Here is a 21,659-nt window from a genome sequence, read left to right on the forward strand (position 1 = left end):
GCCACCTGCATCCTTTCTGCTGTTTCTCCCTCCTGATGCTGAGGCCCAAACGCCGCCAAGAAATAGCACGAGAGGCAAGCTACAGAAGGCAATGGCACCCCACTCCAGCACTTTTGCCTAGAAAATCCCATGGACAGAGGAGCCTGGTGGGCTGCAGTCCATGGGATCGCTAGAGTCGGACACGACTGAGCGACTTCACTTTCACTTTTCACTTTCATGCACTGGAGAAGGAAATGGCAACCCACTCCAGTGTTCTTGCCTGGAGAATCCCAGGGACGGGGAAACCTGGTGGGCTGCCATCTATGGGGTCGCAGAGAGTCGGACACGACTGAAGCGACGCAGCAGCAGCAGCAGCAAGCTACAGGGAAAGCTGGTGACATGCATACTGCAATTTCTGTCTGAAGTTGTACAATATGAATTCCCATAGCTCTCTACAAGGCTTTTACCATGAGTTTTCATGGAGCAATTAGGGTGTGTTTTATAAAAAGTTAGCAATTAGCTGTAACACTGGGACAGAAAAACTTGTTTGCACTAGGCTTCACTTCGGACAGAATGACTTGATGGTGCCTCCGTGATCGACAGCAGGATTACTTTTTCAAAGAGTTTATTATATTGCGCTAATGTTTATTTGAAAGAGATTACAGTGATGTTTTATAAATGGCCCTTCGTCAACATATGAATGGGATAGTCTCTCTAGAAGACAGCTTGCCTGCAAACAAACTAGCAACTTAAGCTATTAACTTCCACTGACTGACAGTTTCGAAATGGGGTTGTAGGAAAAAAACAGTACGTGAATGTTTCCAGACATCAAGTTAGTTAGATAAATGAACTTTGAATTGGAAACCAGGCCTTCTAGTTAATAAACACAGTGTGTATTATTTTACGGCTGTGTCTTGTAAAACTAGGCAAGTCATTCCAAAAAGCGATGCTCTGTCCTATTTTCTATTTTAATACTCCAGATTATATCAATAAGCAAACCTTAGAAAGTGTTATCTTTAAAACTTTTCACATCAAGATGAAGAGCATTCATATGTCTTACGTTGTATCCACGTGGGTCTTCCAGAACCTTCCACCCTCTTCTGTAACACTGGTCAGACAGGAATAAGATCTTCCTTCCATATAAAACAAGTGTTACTGAACTCAGTTTCAGCTGCTTGATGCTCAAAAGCCAATATTCTTTCTGACTTACTTCATTCTGTATGAAAAACAGGTATTGTATGTTAACGCATATATGTGCAATCTAGAGAGATGGTATAGATGATCTTATTTGCAAAGCAGAAATAGAGACACAGATGTAGAGAACAAATGTATGGAATCCAAGCGGGGAAGGGAAAGGATGGGAAAAATTGGAGACTGGCATTGACATGTATTCCCATGGGACTGACCTGTGTAGACTAGATAACCAATGAGAACCTCCTGTATAGCGCAGGGAACTCTGCTCAATGCTCTGTGATGTCCTAAACAGGAAGGAAATCCAAAAAAGAGGGGATATATGCATGTGCTCAATCACTCAGTTGTGTCTGACTCTTTGCGACCCCATGGACTGTAGCCTGCCGGACTCCGTTGTCCATGGGATTCTCCAGGCAAGAATATTGGAGTGGGTTGCCATTCCCTTCTCCAGGGGATCTTCCCAACCCAGGGATCCAACCTGTGCCTCCTGCATTGCAGGCATATTCTTTACCAACTGAGGCACCAGGGAAGCCCCTATAAACAGGCCACCAATTAATGAATATATAATATTTCTCTTTGAAAACTTGTTAGCATCTTACAGAACTTAGTTTTATTATCCCCACTTAGATCAAAATACAGAAAGCATCAAAGGGTTTCAATTTGGGTAAAAAGCAATAAATAATAAGTGAAATGGTATTTTGTCACTGTCATTCTGGGAAGTAGCAGTTTCATTTGTGATTGGATTTCTGTAATAAACATGCATTTCCATCTTGTCACGCACAATGGTTTCCAGACAGACATTTTCCTCTTTGACTCTCAAAGCAATCTTCCTGACGACTTCAGTTTTCTATTGCTGTTCTGCCAAACTGCCACAACTTAAGTGGCTTGAAACAGTACCCCTTTCTGATCTCTCAGTTCTGAAGGTCACAGGCGGGTGGCTGAGCTGGATTTCCTGCTTTGCGTCTCACTAGGTTAAAATCAAGGGTCTCTCCAAGCTGCCCTTCTTGATGGCAACGTGGGGGAGGGTCTGTCCTGCTCATCTGAGATGCTGGCAGCTGTCAGTTCTTAGAGGTTGTTGGGCTAAGATCCCTGTGTTCTCGCTGGCTGAAGGTGAAGGGCCATTCCTAGCTTCTCAAGGCCTCTGCTTCCATGGCTTGCAAAGCCCTTGCTCCATCTTAAAAGTGAGCTAAACGGTCAGACTTTCCTGTACATCTGTCCAACCCCAGCAGTGAAAGTTACCTCTGCTTTTTAGGACCCTCGTGAGTACGCTGGGCCCATCTGAATAAACCAGGATAATATCTCCCTGTGCCTCTGTACACGTCTACAAGGTCCCTTTTTTCAGGGAAGATCACATATTCATGGGTTAGAACATCTGCGGTGGTTGTTTAGTCACTAAGTCGTGTCTGACTCTTGCGACCCCATGGACTATACCCCACCAGACTCCTCTGTCCATGGGATTCCCCAGGCAAGACTGGAGTGGGTTGCCATTTCCTTCTCCAGGGGATCTTCCCCACTCAGGGATCCAATCCAGGTCTCCTGGATTGCAGGTGATCTCTTGCATCGTAAGCAGATTCTTTATGGGCTGAGCCACCAGGGAAGCCCCTCGAACATCTCTGGGGGCCTGTTTTTCTGCCACCCACACTGTTGGACAGGATTGTTATCCCAAGAAAGGACAGCAGAGAGGCTGCCAGCAGTCCCTCCGCCCGAGGGGCAGCACTCGACCTGTCTGTGGACACATTTCTGGCCTGAGCCTCTTCCAGGTACAGTCTTCCAAATGGGAAAACACTGTTTTCAAGATTAATCCTTTGCATTCAAAGGAGGAGGGGTTATTACCTATTTCTTCCTAAACATCCAACTTAAGACGCCCATAGGCATCACTTTGCCCCTAGGACCCAATCCTTTGGCCACCTGATGCGAAAGCTGACCCGTTGGAAAAGACCCTGATGCTGGGAAAGAGTGAAGGCAGGAAGAGAAGGGGATGACAGAGGATGAGAGGGTTGGATGGCATCACCGACTCGATGGATGTGAGTTTGAGTAAGCTCCAGGAGTTGGTGATGGACAAGGAGGTCTGGCGTGCTGCAGTCCATGGGGTCACAAAGAGTCAGGCACAACTTAGTGATTGAACAACAAGGCATCACTCAGGGACTCAGTGACCTTCTTCCCAGCTGTTGGAGGGAGTCTGAAGATGCTGAGGCAAACCCCAGCCCAGGCACCCAGCGAAGGCCTTCTCCTCACACAGCATTCCTCATCACAAGCCCCGTTTTCGTACTGCAGCCTCACTGACAACAAACGTTCAGGAGAGGCCGGTGCCTCCTGTGTGCAGAATGTCAGGCCATCCTGACAGGCACTTGGGCTGCAGGTGGTCTTTTAAATGATCAAGTGCCTGGCTGATGGGAAAATCCATCTTTGCCATTGGCCTCCTGCCCTGGGCATCCTGATGTTGCTGAGCCATCAGCAGGCAGCCAGGCAGAGCCTGAGTTTGTCCGTCCCTCCTGATAATTGAGATGTCTGAAGGCAGGGGACGGAGAGGGAGGGCCACGGAGGTCTGAGGACCAGCCCACAAACTGCTGGACTCTGATGTCAGGTGCCCATTTCCAGGGCCCAGCCACCAAGCCCAGAGCAGTTAAGAACCATTAAGCGGCAGAATAGACTGTCCTCAAGCTCCTCCCACCCTGACTCCCTGCCCCCTCCCCAGCATGGTGCCGATTTCTAGCTCTGCAGCCCCCCTCATCACCTTGTAATTGACATTGCTCTGCGTTGAGCTCATCCACTCTTCCTCTTGTTGCACACTCTCTGCCCTCTGCTCCCATTTGGATTCTTTATCACTAAGGTCCCAAGAAACCGAGCAGGAGAACAGATGTCCTCTCCAGTGACCCGAAGGGGCCAGGAGCCAGGCTGGGAGCTGGCAATCACTGGATGTCTCAGCCAGCCCCGAGTGTGAGTGGTCCAGCTCCCAACCTCCTCTCGGCAGGGGAACAGAACCCAATTCACCCTCGATGGCCAGGTTCCCCCATCTCTAGGAAGGGGTCCTCTGTGCAGCCACGTGTATCTGTGGGATGCCCGCCTCTAGGAGTGAATTTTCCCCAAGTTTACCTTTGCATTGGATTGAGGAGAGGTGGTAACATAAGAATTGAAATGTAGACGGGTTAAGCTTGAGAAACCTGCATCATCATGCTTTCCAGATTGCTTTCTGTTAAGTCAGGTTGTTGGGCTCCTCTTACAACCCAACAGTAAGCTCCAGGAGGGGACAGGTGACGGTTTTCCACTCAGAATCTGCCATTGTCCTCAGATGGACACAGAGCATGAGGAACTGTAATCCTGTAGCATACAGATGCATGGAGGCAGAACAGCGCTATTTCAAAGAATTAATGAGGCTTTACGATGCTCTGGTTCAGTTAGTTCAGTCAGTTCAATCGTGTTTGACTCTTTGAGCCCGTGGACTGCAGCATGCCTGGCTTTCCTGTCCTTCACCAGCTCCCAGAGCTTGCACAAACGCATGTGCATCAAGTTGGTGATGCCATCCAACCATCTCATCCTCTGTCGCTCCCTTCTCCTCCTGCCTTCAATCTTTCCCAGCATCAGGGTCCTTTCCAATGAGCCAGTTTTTTGCATCTGTTGGCCAAAGTATTGGAGTTTCAGCTTCAACATCAGTCCTCCCAATGAATATTCAGGGCTGATTTCCTTTAGGATTGACTGGTTTGATCTCCTTGCAGTCCAAGGGACTCTCAAGAGTCTTCTCCAGCACCACAATTCAAAAGCATCAATTCTTTGGCACTCAGCTTTCTTTATGTTCCAACTCTTACATCTATACGTGACTAATGGAAAAAACTATAGATTTGACCAGATGGACCTTTGTTGGCAAACTAATGCCTCTGCTTTTTAATATACTGACTAGGTTTGTCATTGGAGAAGGCACTGGCGACCCACTCCAGTACTCTTGCCTGGAAAGTCCCATGGGCAGAGGAGCCTGGTAGGCTGCAGTCCATGGGGTTGCTAAGAGTTGGACACGACTGAGCGACTTCACTTTCACTTTTCACTTTCATGCATTGGAGAAGGAAATGGCAACCCACTCCAGTGTTCTTGCCTGGAGAATCCCAGGGACGGGGGAGGCTGGTGGGCTGCCATCTCTGGGGTCGCACAGAGTCGGACACGACTGAAGTGACTTAGCAGCAGCAGCAGGTCTGTCATAGCTTTTCTTCCAAGGAGCAAGCGTCTTTTAATTTCATGGCTGTAGTCACCATCTGCAATAATTTTGGAGCCCAAGACAATAAAATCTCTCATTGTTTCCATTGTTTCCCCATCTATTTACTATGAAGTGATGGGGAGCGGATGCCGTGATCTTCATTTTCTGAATGTTGAGTTTTAAGCCAGCTTTTTCACTCTCCTCTTTGACCTTCATCAAGAGGCTCTTTAGCTCCTCTTTGCTTTCTGCCATAAGGGTGGTATCATCTACATATCTGATGTTATTGATATTTCTCCTGGCAATCTTGATTCCTGCTTGTCTGGCATTTTGCATGGGCTTCCCTCATAGCTCAGTCAGTAAAGAATCTGCCTGCAATGTAGGAGATCCAGTTTGATTCCTGGGTGGGGAGGATCCACTGGAGAAGGAAATAGCAATTCCATTATTCTTGTCTGGAGAATCCCATGGACAGAGGAGCCTGACAGGCTACAGTCCATGGGGTCTCAAGAGTCAGACATGACTTAGTAACTAAACCACCACCACCACTCTGCATATAAGTTAAATAAGCAGGGTGTCAATATACAGCCTTGATATACTCCTTTCCCAACTTGGAACCAGTCTGTTGTTCTATGTCCAGTTCTAACTGTTGCTTCTTGACCTGTATATAGATTTCTCAGGAGGCAGGTAACACGGTCTGGGATTCCCATCTCTTTAAGAATTTTCTACAGTTTGTTATGATCCACACAGTCAAAGGCTTTAACATAGTCAATGAAGCAGAGGCAGATGTTTTTCTGAATTCTCTTGCTTTTTCTATGATCCAACAGATGTTGGCAATTTATCTCTGATTCCTCTGCCTTTTCTAAATACAGTTTGAACATCTGGAAGTTCTCAGTTCACGTACTGTTGAAACCTCACTTGGAGACTTTTGAACATTACTTTGCTAGCATGGGAGATGAGTGCAATTGTGCAGTAGTTTGAAGGTTCTTTGGCATTGCCTTTCTTTGGGATTGGAATGAAAACACCTTTTCCAGTCCTGTGGCCACTGCTGAGTTTTCCAAATTTGCTGGCATATTGAGTGCAACATTTTAACAGCATCGTCTTTTAAGATTTGAAATAGCTCAGCTGGAATTCCATCACCTCCACTAGTTTTGTTTGTAGTGATGCTTCTTAATGCCCACTTGACTTCACATTCCAGGCTGTCTGGCTCTAGGTGAGTGATCACACCATCATGGTTGTCTGGGTCATTAAGATCTTTTCTATATAGTTCTTCTCTGTGTTCTTGCCACCTCTTCTTAATATCTTCTGCTTCTGTTAGGTCCGTACCATTTCTTCCATGCCAATATTTTCATGAAATGTTCCCTTGGTATCTCTAATTTTCTTGAAGATATCTCCAGTCTTTCCCATTCTATTATTTTCCTCTATTTCTTTGCATTGATCTCTATTTCTTCAATAGAGTGCATATTTATTGATCTATTTCTTTGCATTGATCTCCGTTTCTTTGCATCGATCTATTTCTTTGCATTGATCTCTATTTCTTCAGTGCATATTTATTCTATGCACTGGCTAGAATAGTCAAAAATGGAAATCTGAAACGCTGCAAATTTAAGCCTTAGTGTTCCACCAGTAGCAACAGCATAAAGAACTTGAAATAAGAACATCGCACATGCCGAAGAGCAAGTGGTTGTGCCTTTTTTTGGTGGGAAGGGAGAAGTGGGCTGGAAACCTGTGAACCCTTTGTGCAGAGAAATACAGTAAGAAAAAAACAGTGCAGAAAATAACCTCACATTTTAACACACAAACAGCTTCAAGCTACATTCCATATCTTTTAAAAGCACTTCTTACCTGAGGATAACATGTGCTATTCTGCACATTTTAACAAGAGGTTTGCTAATGTCCTTTTCCCATCAGAGAAAAGTATCAATGACTCATGAATAAACATTATCATCATTTACATAATAACTAATAGTCTTCAAGCCAGGAACGCCCATTATGGTGCTGCAGTGCCCTCATCCTTACTGTGTTATTCTCCAGCTAATTCAATTCTGTCCTCTCTCAGTTCCATGCTGCTCATATCTTCCTGACTATGGAACCACTGCACTAATATTAAAGTGGTAATCAAGATTGCCTCTAAATATTCATAGCAATAAATGACTCCCCCGTGCCCTGTGAGTGCCAGGCTTGCAGCCTGAAGCATTTATTTAGTGCCAGGGAGGGATCTAGTTATTTCAGAGTCCCTGGAATACAATATTTTAATATTTTGTTCTGCTTGAAAAATTAGGTTCCTCTGAGCTTCTGGTATCAATGGTTGAGATAAATGACTTTGGCTCTGACTGATTATCGTCCTTGCAAGGATAACCTAGATGTGGTGATGGGTGTGTATTTGGCTGTGGTCCCCACTTCTGATTTTTAATGCAGTTCCCTTCCTTTCTGCAGGCTCACTCACCTTATTTCCACTTTATGGTCAGGTTAAGATTTTTCTAAGTCATTGAAATTGGCTATTATTTAAAGACATAGAAACATTAAGAAGATGGGGCAGTGTATCATTCCATTAATCAGAAGGCAAAAAAAAAAATTCATAAGCATTCCCCCATCCATAAAAATATACCTTTGTTGACTTGGGATATTTTGTAGCCATCAAGGGTGAAACAATTTAAATCCAGGTTTAGGTGAGCCCCCAGTTACACAAATTAAAGAATGGCAGCCTAACATTTTTGAGTAAAATGTGAAATTAGATCATTTTTAAGATCCCTTTATTGGTGTTATAATATTGCTCATAAGTAACACATAGCAGAGAAAATAATTTACATTGCTGTAGGATATCATTTAAGAGGTTATTGTGAATAAAAATGTAATTAGCAAGGACTAAACAAATAAAGGCAACCCAGTGAATAATAATGAGAAGAAAAATACTATAGCTAATTTTTAAAAATCACTTTTAAAATGTGTGTTTATATTTCCAGGTAAGAGGGATGTGCTGGAAAAGTGCACTGTGGGAGACTTCAGAAAAAGTACAGAGCAGATGAGGGTCCCAGTGACAGGCAGTGGGGTCCAGCCAGAGCTTTACTTTGTAGACCTGCCTGGGCAAGCCATCTGGGAGAGCCAGCCCAAACTCATTTCCACGAGGAACTTACAAGGAGAGCAGCCTCAGAAGAAACTACATATGCACTTGATCGTGGGCTTCTAGCTTCCAGAACTGCACACAAATTAATTTTTGTTAGTTAATCTACCCAGTCTGAGATACTTTGTCTTGGCAGCCTTAGCAAATGAATACAGGGTGGCTTCTAGGATTCTGGAAATATTTTGACTTTTCAGTTGGGTGGTAGATACCTTGATGATTATTTTACTGTTGTTTTTTAAATTACACTTTTATATAAATTGTATGTTTTATATATTCTTTTGGATATACTTTTCCCCAATTAAAAAATAGAATTATAATGACTGTCAAGACATTTCTAGCATAGTGATAAGCATTTAATTGTTTTATTCAGCAAATGCAGTTCTTCAAGCATTCAATAAAAGACATGATTTCATTAGGGCAATCAATATGTCATTTTTAAAAATGAATGCTGTATTTAAGCAGTACTAGTTCATCATCTCCTATGTCTAAAAATCAAAAGAAAATGGGATGAATACATGCTTTTAGACTAAAAAAATCTTTGGCAAGGAGTGGTTTTGAGTTAAAATAGCTCTCTGTTTAGCTTCTCCATTGAATTTGCCTATACCAATCAGGTCTCAACTAAAACTAGCTTTATACAGATAAAGCTCTTTCTACCTCCCTGGGGGAAAATGTATTCATATGAAATATGTTGACATTGCAACATTCTAACAGCTCCTGTAGGGACTTTATGTGGAATTAGTACAAATGTTTGTGTTTAATCTAGCTGAATTTTTCAGGGAGTAAAAAGGGTGCTCCAAATATTTAATTTTTATTCACAAATGTAATTGTCAGTATTTGTCTTTAGAATAATAATGTGTGAGAAAAATATAAAGTAGTGATGTATGTCCATATCTTAGGCAAACACAATTTGTAATTAAAATAATTATTTTCACATATATATATAAAATAGACAAACATGCTGTTCAGAAACATCTCGATAGAACATTGAGATGTATTTTTGTTCTGCTATTTTATTGCAAATGTAATTAATGATCTTGTTTTTCTAAGATATAATTAATGAGTACATGCTGTAGACCTTGGAGAGAACTCTCTGTATGTGTTTGTAATTAAATCCCAGTGTCAGGAAGTATGGGTAAATTTAGGTAGAAGTTCTTGTGGCAGACTCGAAAGCAAATCCAGGCTGAGAAACACTTTTTTGTCTGCTGTATTAAAGTCAAAGGAAGTTATGCGTGTTTAGGAATAGTGAGTTTAAAAGTTCAGCGAACACTCAGAAATCCATACAATTCTTAGAAACACCAGGGATTATCAAAATATAGCAAGTAGGAAGTATGGTTTCACTAGATCACTGATGTTTGTTTCGTCATTAGGATAAATCCATAAAAAGTAAGATCTGGGCTTCCGTGGTGGCTCAGTGGTAGAAAGTCCACCTGCCAGTTCAGGAGACACGGATTTTATCCCTGCTCCGGGAAGATCCCTCATGCCGTGGAGCAGCTAGGCCTGTGCACAGCTATCGAGCCCGTGTACTAAAGCTCGGGAGTGGCACCTGCGGAGCCCATGTGTAGCAACTGCTGAAGCCCCAGGCACCCTACAGCCTGTGCCACGGGAGAAATCACCATGGTGAGAAACCCACGCACTGCAAACAGGGAGTAGCCCCGTTCACCCAAGCTGGAAAAAAGCCCGCACAGCAAGCAAGACCCAGCACAGTCAGAAATAAACAAATAAATACAATTATTTAAAAAAAAAACAAGATCTGTTTAAACCCAGATATTATACTTAAGTATTTTATGTATATGAATATCCAGCAGTTTAACTCTCAAGCTTAAGTAACTACTTAAAAAATAATGTCATCCATCAATTAATTGAGAAGAGCTTTCTTTAAAACAAAAAAAACTTATGCTGGCATTTAGTTTTATCCTCCGAAGGCACCAGTATTCAAAACAGTGTAGTACTTGGGCAGCTATTGGATGATGCAAGTTTCACGTCTTTATTACTGACTCAGGGGTGCGCAGTAAAGACAGAAATTTCTGTGAACCCTGTGAAAATGACATGTCCCACATCTGAGCTGTCTAGCAGGGATAACCAGTAGCTCCGTGTTCCTTTAGAGCCTTGAAATGTGTCCCGTGTGACTGATGAACTGATTTTTAATTTTGATATCACTTTAATTAAGTTACATTTAAGTGGCCATATGTGGCTAATGGTTACCATATTAGATATGGGAAGTTACAAAAAGACATTCCAAGGGCTGCCCTAAAATAGAGTGAATAATGCCTCACCCTTTGTGGCTCTCCCTGATTATATGGCATTAGTTAATTCAAGTTATAATATTTCCCCAAAACTCATGTGACCTTCTGTTGTGGGTTCTATTTCAATTTTGTTTCATCTTAACTCATTATTTTAATGTTAGTTACTGGAACTCATTAATACAATCCACTTATCTCTTAAAACATAAATAGCATGTGATTCTTCATAGACAAGCTGAAATGCTGTCTTGTAAAAAAGTCCCTTGAACTCTGGAGTTATAATTTTGTCATTCAGTTGCTAAATGGTGTCTGACTGTTTGCAATCCCATGGACTGCAGCATGCCAGGCTCCTCTGCCCACTGTCTCCTGGAGTTTGCTCAAATTCATGTCCATTGAGTTGGGGATGCTATCTAACCATCTCATCCTCTGCTGCCCCCATCTCCTTTTGCCTTATTATTCAATATTCTTATTGAATAATATTATAATAATTATAATAGTGTCTTTCAAATATGGGATGTTAGAGAATTATGTCTAAACTTATTCTCCTGTTATTGAAGCATGAATCCAGAAGAACTTATAAAGGCAGGCAAAACCAATACACTGAAGTCAGCAGCAGTATTAATGTGGGTGATGATGTTTGAACAAGATTGAAATTTCACTTGAAGCACCAGAGCAAGGCTGCCTGGGAGGAGCTGGTGATCTTGAGTTCATGTTGTCAGTTCTGTCCTGACACATCTCTCCTCCACTGTGATCTTTTTAAGTTGCTAAGCAGCCTTCATTTCCTCAGTGGGCTATGATGGCATTTGGTCCTTCCTTACATTGGCTGCTTCCCTTGTGGCTCAGATGGTAAAGAATCTGCCCGCAATGCGGGAGATCCAGGTTCAATCCCTGGGTTGGTAAGATCCCCTGGAGAATGAAATGGCAACCCACTCTAGTATTCTTGCCTAGAGAATTCCCTGGACAGAGGAAGCTGGCGGGTACAGTCCATGGGGTCACAACAAGTCAGACACGACTGAGCGGCTCCACTTCTTCTTTGCCTTGGTCGCATCATTTGTGAGTTAACTCATGCTCTGCCCTCCTCCCATCTGCCTGGACAGCAGGCAGTACGGCCTGACCTGAGCTGAGTACAGCAACTACGGTGAGCTGAGTCAGGGCGCGGTCATGCTGGGTGAGCTCTCTCTCCACCTCATCAGAATGAAAGCACAGCATTCACTTTTCCAAATCAACATTAAACATTTTAGAAATGCCTGATGGACACGTGATGCCTCCAATTGAAACATGTTAGCTGGGGAGGGGCAGAGGGAGTTGGAATTTGACTGCTGGTCCCCAGAATCACTGAGGATGTAATAGGCAAGGAAGCAAGGGAGAGGCTTTGTAGAATAACTATGGGATGGCAAATCGATTTTGACTTGGGCAAGGATGCTGCATCATTGACTTGGGCTCATCGAGAGGGATGTGGCATGTTCAGCCAGCCTGGTTTATGTGGAGGCTAATCTGGGATAAGGGTGTGGGTTCAGGGACAGTACCCCATGGTTTTGCTCTCCAGGAGGGGCAAGGAGCTCGTTGGGATTTCTGGGGCAGAGCAGTGAATATAGATGCCTGCCCCCCACTGACAGACTGACAAGCACAGACTAGGGTTTCTTGGGACCCAGAAGCGAGGTGGAGGAAGGTGTCTGCCTAGCAAGAGGGAGAAGATGTAGAGCTGTTTGCCCTATTCATTCACTCATTCTTTTCTTCACCAGTGTTAACTGAGCTTCTGTTATTTGTCTGGCACCGTGGAGGATAAGGAAGGGGACAGAGGACGAGATGGTTGGATGGCATCAACAACTCAATGGCCATGGATTTGAGCAAACGCTAGGAGACAGTGAAGCACAGGGAAGCCAGGCACGCTGCAGTCCATGGACTATCAATGAGTCGGACACGACTGAGTGACTGAACAACAAACAACAAAAGGGACAAAATAAACAGGGGGACCCACAAATCAACATACGGAGTTGTAATGAGTAGGAAGGGAGTTCTTCCTTCCAGGGAGGGAAGGAGCAGGAGACTGGGAGAAAGAATGCCTGGGGGAGGTGGGTGTCATTAGACTGGGGAGTGGGGTAATGCTTCTTCGGGTCATTGATATTTAAGTTGATCCTGGGTAGTTGGGAGAAAGCATTCCAGGCAGAGGGAATGTTGCCTCAGAGCTGCCAAGCAGCCTGGTGTGTTGGAGGAGCTGGCAAAGCCAGTGGGGCTGGAGCTGGGTGAGCCAGGAGGAGAGCAATGCAGGCGTGTGTGGAGGACAGAGAGGGCCAGACCATGCAGGCACTGTGGGCCGTGTGAAAGGGTCGGCATGTTCAGTGTGAAAAACTGAACAGTATGGAGGTTTCTCAAAACCTAAAAGGAGAGTTACCATATGGCCCAGCAGTTCCACTCCTGGGCATACACCACCCCCCAAAAAAACAAAAACACAAATTCAAAAAGATAGATGCACTCCAATGTTATAGCAGCATTACTTACAAAGGCAAGATATGAGAGCAACCTAAGTGTCCATCAATAGATGAGAGGAGAATGGATGGATATACCCAATGGAATACTACTTGGTCATAACAAGGAATGAAAATTTTGCTATTTGCAGCAACATGGATGGATTTGGAGGGTAATGATATCACTTATATACGGAATCTAAAAAATACAACAAGTTAGTGAATACAGACAAAAAAGAGCAGACTCATAGATACAGAAAACAAATTGGTGGTTTGCAGTGGGGAGAGGGAATGGGGAGAGGCCATATAGGGAAAGGGAATTAACGTACAAACTATTAGGTATAGTATAAGCTACAAGGATAGAGAATATACCAGTATTTTTACAATAACTATAAACGGAATATAACCTTTAAAAATTGTGAACCACTATGTTGTACACCTGTAACTTATATAATATTTTATATCAACTATGAGTAAGTAAATTTTTTGGAAAAAAATTGGCATATTAACATCAGTGTGCTGGGATGTCAATGTACTGTCATCCATAAGGGTAGATGGATGAGCCTGTGATTTTTCAAATATCCTCGCCCTGCCTCTGGGGAGTGGATGGGAGGAAAGCTCAGGTAGGTGTGGAGGGACTCGGGGTAGAGGGTTTTGCAGCACCCAAGAGGTGTGAACCAGAGCAGGGTGTGGAGATATCTGACCTAGACAACAGGAATTGTGCTTTGGAGGGTGACTCGATAGGGCCTTTTCATGGATTGGATGAAGTTGTTGAGGGAGACAGACTTCACATTTCTGACATGAACAGTTGGGGAAAATGAAAGTGTCTTTGCTGGAAACAGAGAAACCAAGAAAGGAATAAGTTATGAGTCAAGAAGGACCCCAAGCGTATGTGGCCCACGGAAAGGCGAACAGAGGCCAGGAATTCCGGGCGTGTCCTTACCATCTGGGAGAGTGATGCGTTTTCCAGACTCTCATCCTGGTGGTTTGGTCTCCTCTACTCAAGGTCTCAGAATGGTCCCAGGAAGAAATGTACTTTTCTCTCTCTCCATTGACTATGTCTACAGAGAATATTCAGATATTGGCATGCCAAAGTGAAATGATTTTCAACTGATTTCTCTTATTCATCTTTCAGAATCACCCAGGAGTGTTGAATTTTCGAATACAACTGACAAACGAAGAGCTGATCGTGAACCTGGAAAGAAATGAGTAAGTCGGGTTAATTCATGTTTATGGCCTGACGGGAGAAAGTTTCGACATGGAGACTGGAAAGTGCTGTGTAATTGAGGTTGGCATTTAGAGACGCAGAACTGAATGCGTGGATTTATAATCCAGATTCAGATTTGAGGCTGGAATTAGCTTCAAAAAATGATCCAATGGAAAAATAAAGAATTTTATCACTCTGAAAAAGAACTTTCTAGCTCAGCAGGTTTTTCTCATAGTTCTGATGTTTCCTTTGTCAGAGCCTGATTTTTCAAGGATAGAATTTAAGCATCCTCTGTTCTGTTCCAATAACTGTTCCATAATTAGTTGACTTTTGGCAATTTCTGGGTTATATAAGGAGAAACAACTTCAAATGGGTTGAAGCTCTTTTTTCTCCTTGGGAAATACCAAGAGTTTATTTTATCTTTCAGAGCTTGTCTCCAGTGTTATGAAATATTTATTTTATCTTTTTATTTAAAAATTTGGCCCTTTTTTTGCAAAATTACATAAATTTCCAGAAAGTGGTATTATATTATTTTTTTGCAGCACATGGACGTCATTACATATTTTGTGTGCCTTCCCTGGAGAAAACCATGGCTGCCTCAGGGCACAAGTGAAAACCACAACTCATCTTCTGTCACCCTTTACAGCCTGTGGCTCTCTCCATGGGCTCCTCAGGTCTAAAGGACCCTCTACTATCCTATTTGATGAGTACCAAAGAAGAATCAAGCTCCCCGACTAAGCAATCTGTATTTAAAGAGATAAACCAAGTTCCCAAGTCTTGCTTGATCCAAAGTGGGAGTTTCTCACTTCCAGAGTGACTGGTTCCCATTTCTTACCCTTTGGTGAAATGCTGATTTTTCGTAGAAATGACGGTATAGGTAAGACAGCTTCGTTGCAACGAGTTCTGCCAGAGATATTGCGTCACAGAAATCTGACTCAGCATCTCTGTGTAAATGAGTGAGATCACTTCCTTACATTGGTGCTTCGGTTTGAGGGTCCTTAGCAAATCGGATGAACGGGTTCATGAATGGCCAGTTCTCACATTCAGTATCTGACACTGTGGCCCACAGCAATAATAAACAAACAGATAAATTTTGAAGTGCAGGTGAATATATATTACAAATACATGTGTTTCAAATGAATATATGTAGAACAGCATAGCCTGCTTCTTGGGATGTACAGCCTGCCTCTTGGCATTTTGTGAGCAGTAGTACATGATGAGTTTTTAGCTTTTCTTGTGACTTGGTCATCTTAATAAAGAAGTTCAGCCACACATCTTGGATAATCAGAGGGTTGAGTGGAAACCCGAATATTGCTTTTGGTATGTCTCTCTTAGCAAATTACTGTCATGCTCTTTTTTTCATATAAGAATATCATAGGACGTTTTAATTTGTGTCCCTACTCTTTGGATGTGGTTTTGAAAATAATCACAGTGGACAGAGCTAGGTATTCCTTGAAAGAGCAAAAGAAAATCAGGCTTTTGGTGGTGATGTATACCTTGATGGGGTTTTAGGATTGGCAGCTGGATTTGGGAAGTGTCTTTGTTGCAACTATTATTAGCCTGGTGGAGGAATGTGGTCAGTGGCAAGAGTGAGACTGAGCCTGCACCTTTGCATGATTTTAGGGCTGCAGATAGAGGAATGGAAATTGACTCAATATAAACCTCAAGTTAGTTTTCACTCTAAAAGGAGTATGTATCCAATGCAAAAAAATTGAAGGCAACGGCACCCCACTCCAGTACTTTTGCCTGGAAAATCCCATGGATGGAGGAGCCTGGTAGGCTGCAGTCCATGGGGTCGCTAGAGTCGGACACGACAGCAACTTCACTTTCACTTTTCACTTTCATGCATTGGAGAAGGAAATGGCAACCCACTCCAGTGTTCTTGCCTGGAGAATCCCAGGGACAGGGAAGCCTGGTGGGCTGCCGTCTATGGGGTTGCACAGAGTCGGACACGACTGAAGCGACTTAGCAGCAGCAGCAGCATAGGGGGAAAAAAATCAAGAGCTTCCCCAACCCCCCAAAATACTTCTACTACCAAGCACAACCCTGGGTAGTACTTTGGTGAATGTTTGCATAGAATTTTTTTTCTTATAAATGAGTCTCTGCCTCTTTGATATCGTAGTCTGTGTGTAATCTGATATTCTTCTTCATTTAGCTTTCTAATGGAAGTCCTTTCCCATATAGGAATGCATTTCTTACAGCCCATCTGGTTCTGAGTCTGTAAAGTGACTTGATAGTCTTCTTCTTGGTTCTTCTTCTTGGTTCCCTTCGAAAATGACTTACCTTACATTAAGGTGGGTACGATAGTCCATGCTGACAACTACACAGTGGCTAATTTGTATAAAAGAATGTTTTAGAGGTGCCTTAATTTGCCCACTGCCAAGTCTGGGCCTATCAGAAGATAATCTCAGAATTAGAAAAGCTGTCAACATAAAACTTTCTCTTCTTGATTTATTTCTTTTCCCAACTTCACTGTCAAAGTATGTTTAGAAGAGTGTATGGAGATAGCTTTTGTGCCCGTCTGCTATTGTATAGGGCTTCCCATGGCACTAGTGGAAAGAAGCTGCCTGCCAATGCAGGAGACGTAAGAGATGCAGGTTCAGTCTCTGGGTCAGGAAGATCCCCTGGAAGAGGCCACGGCAACCCACTCCAGTATTCTTGCCTGGAGAATCCTGTGTTCAGAGGAGCCTGGTAGGCTACCATCCATAGGGTCACAGAGAGTTGGACACTGAAGCAACTTAGCACACATGACATTGTATGGCTTGATTTTAATTACACTACTTATACTAACTGTGGAAATTTCATTTTGTTAAGAATAGCATTTTCAAAACTAAAGCATGGGAATGTGACTATTTTATTAATAATCTACTTCCCTCCAAATATTTCAGTATAACAAATTTTTTGAAAAAAGTGGCATGCCTGTCTCATAAGAACTTCACTGTTGAAATGAGGAATACCAAAAATATTCTACAGAGTTACAGATAGAATGAAATGCATGTATGCTATGGCTATTTGTCAGGCCCAGAAGATGATCAACCATCCAGTGTAAAGTAGAATTTTTAATTTACATGGCCTTTGGCCCAATAGATCCAAATGAAGAATTTATCCAAATGAAGCAGAGATAAATGTGTAAGAAAGCAAAATAAATGTAAATTTTCACAACCAACAGAACATAGAGCCTGACCAATCAGAAGGAGCCTGGTCGGTACCCTGCTTCAGAGCCCACAGTGGGGAGTCAGCCCGGGTCTAAGGATATTCATTGCAGAATGTTCTACCTAAAAGTATGTCCATAGGAGATTGATTAAATAAGTCATGACTCAGCTATGAAATAGAGCACTATGCAGCTGTACAGCTAAAGATAATGGAGATTTTTATTAATGTAAAAACTGTTTATAATATAGTCAGTGTGAACAGCCTGTTACTTTACATGATTTTCAGTTTCTATCTTAAGGTTACACTTGTGTCCATGAATGCCAGAAAGATTTGGACATTTACTTTCTCAATATTTTACAAGAAATTATCCTTAACATTAGGAAAATGTTTTAATTTGAATGAAAAAAGCTTCTGTAAAAACTTGAAAATGGTTGTAATGAGGAATGTTGAAGTGTTTCCTATTCAGCAAAAGGAAACAGTGGATGTTAGCAAGGCCTCCGGCAGCTTTCCCGGGGCTTAAAACTTGTACCCATGGACTATATCCAGAAATCTATTTTAATTAAAAACCTGCTTAAAAATCAGAACCAAAATAAAGTTCCCTCAGTGCCTCCAATCATAAAAGTCATCATCTAAAATAAATGCGAAAAGGGAGTCACCTAAGTAAACCCCACTCCCAGACTTGGTATAAACTGATTTTTTCATGAAGCAGGGCTGATTTGTATTACTTGATTGTTAGGAGAATCTATTTTACTTTCCTTCTAGCTTCTCTAATTTGTGCAAAGATCAGATGCTGTTCATTTCAAATCTGTGTTTGTAGAGCTATAATTGAATGTTTAAAGAAACTCAAAGCTTCCCCGGAGAAGCATTTTTCACAATGTTGCTGTCTGCCTCTAGAACGGCAGGGACCCACTTTGTGAAGTTCCATAACTCTGCTGGATCCCCATGGACACCCAGGCCATTCCTCAAACAGGTGCTCTGTGCATCTGCATCTTTGATCAAAATGCTTTATTGGACAGGTGGGCCAGCTTAGATATGCGCTTTTCCAGTTTAGGATAATGGAAACTGATGGCGGTAGATCACACCCCCTGCGTATCTCTGACCCACCGAGCTTTCTGTTTCCAAGCCCCGTCCGCCAGTGAGTGAAGGCAGTTGCCTGGGGAAGTCCACGGCCACTTGATCTATACGTGGGGTGTCGCTGAGCTAGCAGAACTTTGGCATTGACTTTTCTTCTATCTGGAATAGTTCCAGATATCTCTTAAGGAGCAGCTCTAATTAATACTCACTCTGAAACAGTTGCAGAAAGGAGCGCTTTCAATTTGCCAAGCCTGGGCATGAATATCTGAGAAGGCATTTATCGGAGAGTATCTCAGAATATCACTCTGTAGGATAGAAAAAGGCAGGTAGTGCCTGGTAGGACTGAGGGGATTCGCGTTTGGCTGAATAACCACCAGAGGATATCCATCCGTTGTTCAGGTTGAACCAAATCGTGCTGGACAGCTGGACTGAGATAGCTGTCAGCGGCCTTCGGGCTGTGTACACAGCCTCATCCTGGCCCAACAATTGTCAGCCCATCGCTGTGAAGACACGATAGGTGTGCTGGGCACGTTTCTTGGCAATGCAAAGCTGGTTCGGGGTCACTGAGCTCTGCGTGGCGGAATCTAGATTATGGAGATTTCAGCGGTTTGGATAAATGGGCCAAAATTAACAAGATGAGACTTTTATTTTAGTTGTTTTTTTTTTTGAAGGATAATTGCTTTACAGAATCTTGTTATTTCCTGTCAAACCTCAACATGAATCAGCCAGAGGTATATATATGTCCCCTCCCTTTTGAACCTCCCACCCATCATGGGGATAAATGTAAAGTCCTTTTCTTGGGTTAACAGAAAGAAATAAATAAATAAACTCGGTAAGTTCAGAAAGAAATTGACTAGGTGTTCTTGCGAATGAGACCTTCAAATTCAGTGTGAGCCCCTGAGGTGATGCGGCTCCTGAAAGGTGCTGCCTTCAGGGTGCGCAGGTCACCCAGGTGGGAGATGGGTCCTGGACCGGGTGGGGCACCATTCTGCTGTGTGGGACCCTGGTCAGGTCACAGGCAGAACCCTGACCCCTGCACAATTTCAGGCTGGGTGTTTGAGAGCTGCTTGCCACTGGTCTCATCTCCACGCTCGGACATTCATTACCTGTCCCATCAGCCAGACATGTCTTCAAGGTCAGGGGCGGGGTCTTTACTTCCTCCTCCGTCCCCTTCCACATGGCTTGGCCTGTTGCGGGTGCTCTCTGAGCATATATCGAAGGCAAATGACAGGATGTGGAGAGCCTGGGCCAGGCAGGGGTGAGTCAGCAGGACGATAAGTTCTGTCCTGTGTGGTGCGAGAAACTACCTTCTCAAGGAGAAAGTTCTGGAAAGGATGCTGGGTTGGGAGACGGGTAGCCAGGTTCTGAAACCCAGTTTTGCTTCCGACAACAATCTATTAATACATATACCCTCTCCATTTCCTCATCTGCAGAATGGAATAAAAGTCTGTGTACAGTCAGTACCGAGAGGTTAGAGCTCAAGCTCTTTTCGATGATCGGATTTGAGTGGTTCATGACATACTCTTGTGGATCCAGTGAGATTACTTATTTCACCCAGTTATACCCTTGGGTTCACCAGCACTATGTCCTGTCTGAAGTGTCCTAAATCAATGGAGATCCGGTTAAGCCTCATCTTTACCCACGAGTCTTGAGGCCGTCTGAACATCTCAGTTCCGACAAGAGCTGCAAGGGATTTATGTGCTGCTCCTTTGGCTTCCTGTTGCTGTCGTGGTCTTAATTTCACAATCTTGACATTCTCGGGAATTAGAATTTTCACATCTTTGTCTGCATGCAGAGTGCTATTTCTTTCCATTTCTGCTCTGGCAGAAGAAGCCTCGCCTGCCTGTCAGAACCTTTAGGCTTAATTTGCCTGGTGTTCTAATTACTGACTAAACTAATGGCAAAACTGTTATAAAAACTTTACTATCTCATCTTATGTTTTTATCCCTCAGCTTCCCTTGCACCATTCATAAATCTTTATCAGGGTCTTCATTAATTTAAATGATTCCTAATAGTAATCAAAAAGAAGTCAATGAAACCCTTTATTTTTTTTAGTCATTTTTTTCACATTTATTTTTATTTTTCTAATTTATTTTATTGAAATATAGTTGATTTACAGTGTGGTGTTAATTCTGCCGTATAGCAAAGTGATTCAGTTGTACATGTATATATACTCTTTTTCATGTTCTTTTCCATTATGGTTTATGACGGGGTATTGAACACAGTCCTCTGTGCTATACAGTCAGATCTCGTTGTTTATCCATTCTCTATATAATAGTTTGCATCTGCTAATCACAAGCTCCCAATCTGTCCCTCCCCAGTGCCCCCACTTGGCAACCACAAGTTTGATCTCTTTGTCTGTTTCATAGGTAAGTTCATTTGCGCCGTATTTTAGATTCCACGTATAAGGGGTGTCGTACGGTATTGATCTTCCTCTTTCTGACTTACTTCACTTAGTACCATCATCTCGAGTTGCACCCATGCTGCTGCTGCAAATGGCATTCTTTCCTTCTTGTTACGGCTGAGTAATAGTCCACTGTACATATGCACCACATTTCCCTGATCCACTCATCTGTCGATGGACATTTAGGTTATTTGCATATCTTGGCTATTGTAAATAGTGCTGCGTGTATCTCTTTGAATTATAGTTTTGTCCGGATATATGCCCAGGAGTGAGGTTGCAGGAGCATATGGCAGCTCTATTTTTAGCACATTTATTTTGTACCAGAAGCTACTGTTGGCCCTGGCAATAGAGTCGTCAACAAGGTCAAGTCCTTGTCCTCCTGGAGGTCAGTCAAGGAGCCCAGTGCTAAACAGGTTACCACAAGGCAATACAGAATGGTAGTGGTGCTGAGAGCTACAGAGACAAGCAGGAAGCCCATCCTGGCCTAGGGAAGGAAGCCAGGTAAAGAAGCAGTATCTAAGCTGTGCGTGAAGAGAGGTGAGCCAGGCCTAGGAGAGCAGGCGTAGAGGGTTCTGAAGATAAGGATGAGCATACTGAACGTCCCAAGGGCAGGGAAAGGAATACTGAAGTGTTTCAGAAATGAACATC

The 21,659-nt window shown here is 43.0% G+C and overlaps 1 protein-coding gene across 1 annotated transcript in view; it reads left to right on the plus strand.

The window, feature by feature from the left end:
- The window catches only part of ADAM12 (ADAM metallopeptidase domain 12), a 394,288-nt gene that overhangs the window by 98,900 nt on the left and 273,729 nt on the right, over positions 1-21,659 (plus strand). Inside the window, exon 3 of the mRNA XM_070363357.1 lies at positions 14,309-14,382. Within this exon, the coding sequence (XP_070219458.1) occupies positions 14,309-14,382 (74 nt within the window). The remainder of the gene's footprint in view (positions 1-14,308; positions 14,383-21,659) is intronic.

This window comes from Bos mutus, chromosome 26 (assembly GCF_027580195.1).
Source record: "Bos mutus isolate GX-2022 chromosome 26, NWIPB_WYAK_1.1, whole genome shotgun sequence".
Taxonomy (NCBI): Eukaryota; Metazoa; Chordata; class Mammalia; order Artiodactyla; family Bovidae; genus Bos; species Bos mutus.